Source organism: Haplochromis burtoni, unplaced genomic scaffold (genome assembly GCF_018398535.1).
Source record: "Haplochromis burtoni strain Fernald_Lab_line unplaced genomic scaffold, NCSU_Asbu1 Contig_1454, whole genome shotgun sequence".
Lineage (NCBI taxonomy): Eukaryota > Metazoa > Chordata > Actinopteri > Cichliformes > Cichlidae > Haplochromis > Haplochromis burtoni.
This window is the reverse complement of record NW_024583815.1, coordinates 41,679-46,679: the sequence shown is the minus strand read 5'-3', so window position 1 is coordinate 46,679 and position 5,001 is coordinate 41,679. Positions and strand designations below refer to the sequence as shown.

General features: G+C 39.8%; 1 protein-coding gene across 1 annotated transcript in view; it reads left to right on the top strand.

Moving 5' to 3' along the window:
• Window positions 1-4,088: 4,088 nt before the first annotated feature.
• LOC121813310 overlaps window positions 4,089-5,001 on the top strand; it is a 6,986-nt gene continuing 6,073 nt past the window's right edge. The window contains exons 1-2 of the mRNA XM_042217006.1: window positions 4,089-4,191; window positions 4,311-4,440. Coding sequence (XP_042072940.1) covers window positions 4,311-4,440 — 130 coding nt within the window. The 5' untranslated portion in view covers window positions 4,089-4,191. The remainder of the gene's footprint in view (window positions 4,192-4,310; window positions 4,441-5,001) is intronic.

Below are 5,001 nucleotides of genomic sequence, written 5' to 3'. Positions count from 1 at the left end.
TTGAGCGACATTGCTTTGCAAAATGATTGTATTTGCCACAAGAATTACAGATTTTGTCTTTGGCTGGGCAGCCTTGCTCATGAGGATATCTGCCTCCACAATTTCGACAGCGGTTATTCAGCTGCCATGAGGGTGTCCATTTGTTTCTAGCCGTGGTGTCACGTCCTGTTTTGTGCTGTACTTTATTAACTGCAGCTGTCTTGTCAGCTTCCATCCCTGTAGCTTGCAATTCAGACAACTCACATGTACGCCCATGATTTAATAGATCATCCAACGTTAAATCAGGTTCTCTGAGTGCTTCTCTACGCAGCTGTGATGATGTACAGCTTTGGATAATTTGTGTTTTGATTTCTGCAGTCATGTCTGCAAACTCACAGTTTTTGGCTAGAATCCTAAGCCTGGTGTGATAGTTGTCCAACGTTTCACCTGACTCCTGCACCGCTTTCCTGAACAGATAAATCTGATACTGCATGTTTTTCTTAGGCGCAAAGTACGCTGACAATTTCTGTTTTGTATCCACGTACTTGTCGCCATCCGTTGCTAACGTGTCGTAAACATCATGCACTTTTTCACCAGCCACATGCAGCAATAATGCTCTTAATCTTGCATCTCCAGTAATATTCATTGCGGTGGTGTAGTTTTCAAACCTCTGAAGCCATTTCGTCCAGCAAGGTCCGACGGAACCGAGGTCGGTCTCCGTGTCGAAGGGTGGAAGTGGAGTAGCGTGTGCAGCCATGTTCTTGTCTCCTAAGCTCCGGGTAGGGCAACTTCCTTCGTCTTGCTTTGGTTGTAACCTTTACTCTCGTCGCCAATGTAATGTTTGCATGCCTCAAACATTAATGATGACACCTTCAGTATTTCTCAGTTCCATTCTTTAATTCTCAGGCTTGCAGCGGCAACACAGTCTGCAGCGCTAACTTGTTCATCTACCGTTTTCTGTTGTCTTCCTTTTTTGTATATCCTCCTTCCGCCTTACATTCGACCTTTCAAAATAAAATGCTGTAAACATCACACTTGCAGGAGGTGGAGGTGAAGTTATGTAATTCCTCGGAGCTTGAGAAGGTGAAACGGCTGACCTGGGGTCTGTTGGATCCAAAGTGGTAAGCGGGCAGGAGGGCAGGCAGGTGAGGTCTGGAGATATTTCCAAATGAGTGGGTACGAACCGAGATCCAAGAGGTGAGCAGCAGTCAGCGCTGGAGAAAGTCCTGGAGCACAAGAAATAATGTAAGTCAACCTATTTGATAGTAGAAACATGAACGTAAGAGCCGGTTACCAACATCAGGTAGGTGACGAACTGGCAGGGAAAAAATGACAGCGCAGAGCCTAAATCCCCTTTGGCCTGATTGCCCCAGTTAGCTCCACATGCGTGAAGCTGTGGTGGCCCTGCCCAAGGGCAGATCCAAGGATGCTCAGGAACTGATGAAAATTTTCAAGTGCAAGAAAATAGAAACTGCAAGTAAAATTGGCAACACTGCTGAGAGACATTGCAGCATGGTCATGGGGTTACATAATATTCTGAGTGGTTTATTCATTATCAAGACTGATTATAGACGCTTCAGTCCCCATGAGGTGACATAGATGAGGCCTGCTCAGCCTCATCTATGTACCACTTACTATATGTGAGAGGAGCACATGATTCAATTCAATCATTTAAGCTTTCGTTTTCTTTACATTTGTACTTTCTACTTTAGAGCCTTGGATTAAAAAAATAATGTGCATCAGTGAATGTTACAGTCACAATTTGTCACATATGTGTGAGCAGCTGTGCAGTTTCATCTCTCAGTAAGTCAGGAAAAAACATCTGCTGTTTTGCACCAGTCAAAAAGTAGCTTTTGGAGCAGTTGCGTCATTTCTGTTGAGTTGCTTCACTCAGTTTCAGTGAGCGTGGAGCCCCTGCAGGTGGGGCACTGACAGCTAGGTAAACAGTATGAAGTGAAATTAGGTCAGTATTTAAGTGATTTTACAATTCATTTTGAACCGTTTTTATTGTTAGTGATACATAAAAAAATATTATTGGGGCATGAATATTTTGAAGCAGGACATGCCAGAACAAGTTTGAGAACCACTGCTTTACACTAACAGTTCATCCAAACAAAATTGTTATAAATCTTGCTACCAAACATAAATTACACTGGTAGGGTGGTCAGATCATTTAGATAACAAAAAAAAGAAGCTAATATTTGTGATTTTTGACTAATCAAAGTCTTTCATGATCTGGCTTTCACCATTGTTTATTTTTGTCTATTAACTGATTGTTCAGGTAATAGAAAAGATTTGTTTAAAATAGGTTAGCACTAAATTAACTAATTAGAAAGACTAAGGAATACTTTTTTTTTCTAAAAGCATTTAGCAATTGGCTAAAATAAATTGGCATTTTCTCACAGCGCGGTTTCCTTTCATTCTCCTTTTTTCATGGCCTTATTCATCCATAACTATCCATTATTATCAGAAATCAAATAAAAGGGAATCATCACTGGGAATTAAAATAGCTAAATAACACATCCTGAATTGTATCAAAGTTGTACTAATTGCTGTATTCATGGGTTAATGTGAGATTTTACATGTTGGGTACCCTAAGGTCCAGTGTAACAGTGAAGCATGAGGGACATTGACTAGAAAGAAGACCTGTAAAAAGACCTGTTTTGTGAGCTACAGTATATTTGTTTGGGGGGGTTTTTGCATACAGGCTGTGATCACCTGAGCTGTGCTGTAAGCTTCAGTCTTAACTGAATTCAGTAACATAATCGCACAGATAAGCTTAAAGAGATAAGCACAGTTTCACTTGGCTTGGTGTAACATTGACCATCAAAACCATAGCTTGCACTGCACCAGTACAACATGCATTACTGTAAACTTTACCACAACACTGCAAACCAGCTACTTTAGCCTGCACTGAACTGTACTGAACGGTCTATATTTTCATCCAGCCTTATAATAAAAACTTCTGTCCTTCTCGGCCTTCGAAGGACCCAGCCCACATAAAGAACTTCCGTCAAATGCACTAAACCAAAACCTGTTTTGAAAATGTAAGGAGTAGAAAGTACATTTATTTGTAGTCAGAAAAAAAACTACTTAAGTAAAGTACTGATAACCTAAAATTGTAGTTAAGTACAGTGATGAATTTGTATTTGTTTAATTCCCACCTCAGCTCGTTATATATATACAATGACAATAGAATAAAGGCTATTGTATTATACATTGTGAAAAATAGGTAAAGTGTAAACTTCTTTGTTAATTTATCAGCACACATAAGGAAAGAAGTTCAATACAACAAATATTATTTGAACTTTTTCACCGCTACCTCCATTCCAGGTTGTAGATTGTAGATGTCACGTCTGGAGCAGGTGAGCGGGACTTGGAGGCAGGACTCGTATCTAAGATTTTGAAGGTTTAATTACAAATAACAGAAGATAATACAATGTGCAGAACAAAGGTAATCCTGATAGGGATCAGGAGGGAGGAAGACAACATCCGATCCACACGACACACAAAATCACTCTCACTATTCAGGTGTACTCTCTCTTACTATTCACCAGGTAACAGAACAGCAGGACAGACCTGTACACAGGAGAAACACACATCACTCCTTGAAGCCAACAGGGACCTTAGTTAATTTCAACTAGGAAGAGCACGGATTTCACTGATGAGGTAGGTCAAAAATTGAGCTCTGAATGGCTGTCCACCCTCGCCTTAAGAAGAAGAGAGGGAGACCACAGAACCAACGGAGAGGGCTGGGTCCACGACAGTAGAGGTGTGTTGTTTAGGTGTGTCCATAAGCCATTTCAGTGACACTTACAAATGCTTAAATAGCCCTGTACTTTTTATGAGACATGTCACCCTAAAATGATACCAGTTAAAACTAAGTGAAAACTTAAATCTGTTGACAAAGTTGCTTTCTGTTTTACATATCCAGTGTTAACAAGCAATATTTGATGGCAAGTTTCTTTTCTAGTAAACAAAAAGAAACTTGCAAAAACAAAAGAAACTCCACCCCATGGGGTGGGGCTATTTTCTTCTGTTCCTTGACAGTGTAACAGAAGAAAATTTAACTAAACTAGGTAAGAGCACTGAAGATGAAGTAGTTTCACAGCTCCACTCGTGAAACTCCACCCCAGCTGTTTACTCCACTCCAGAAGGAAAGAGAAAATAAAACTCATTGCTGTTCTTGTACTTGATCTTGAGTGCATCGAGGTAAGATTTCTACAGTTAAACTATTAACTGAAAACTATATTTTTAGAATATATCTGTGTGAATTGTAATTGCGATTTACATTTGAAATATTCTTGTTTTGTTGCATTTGTCAACTTTAGATGGCTGCCATTTACAACCTACTCAAAGGACACAGACTGGAAGGTCACTACAGAAAGTTTCTAGATCTAGGAGTGAAAGATGAAAGAGATTTCCTTGACAGTGTAACAGAAGAAAATTTAACTGAACTAGGTAAGAGCACTGAAGATGAAGTAGTTTCACATTCTTGAATTTCTAAAGATTACATAAAATTAAATGGCAAATCAAACCTAGCCTTTATAGATTGACCAGTTACCCTTGTACAGGAAGTCTAGACTGGCACTCTGTTTATTATTAGTATTGATGATAATAATAATAATAACTTTGATTTTCATAGTGCCTTTCAAGAAATCCCTAATGGTCAGAGATTGTTACCTTAACATGCAATAAACTGGTTTGACAGACTGATCTAGCTCTAACCGGTTGTGTCTGAATGCCTAACCTACTTCCTCTGACGAAACACTACTTGAATAAACTTAAACTAGGCAAAACATCAGCCACACCCATTGAAGGCAGCTCTACTCTTACGGATCCTTGCTCTTTGTAGAATGGCTACATTATTATTTTGTGACCAGAAAACGAATAGGCCCCTCTCTGTCCTAATGCTGGGCTTACACTGTGCGATTTTTGGCCCATTTTGAGCCGATTTTTCAGTCGTGCGACCGTTATGGTGATCGGCCTGAACTGGAAGAAAAAACCCTGAGTAGAAGCTCA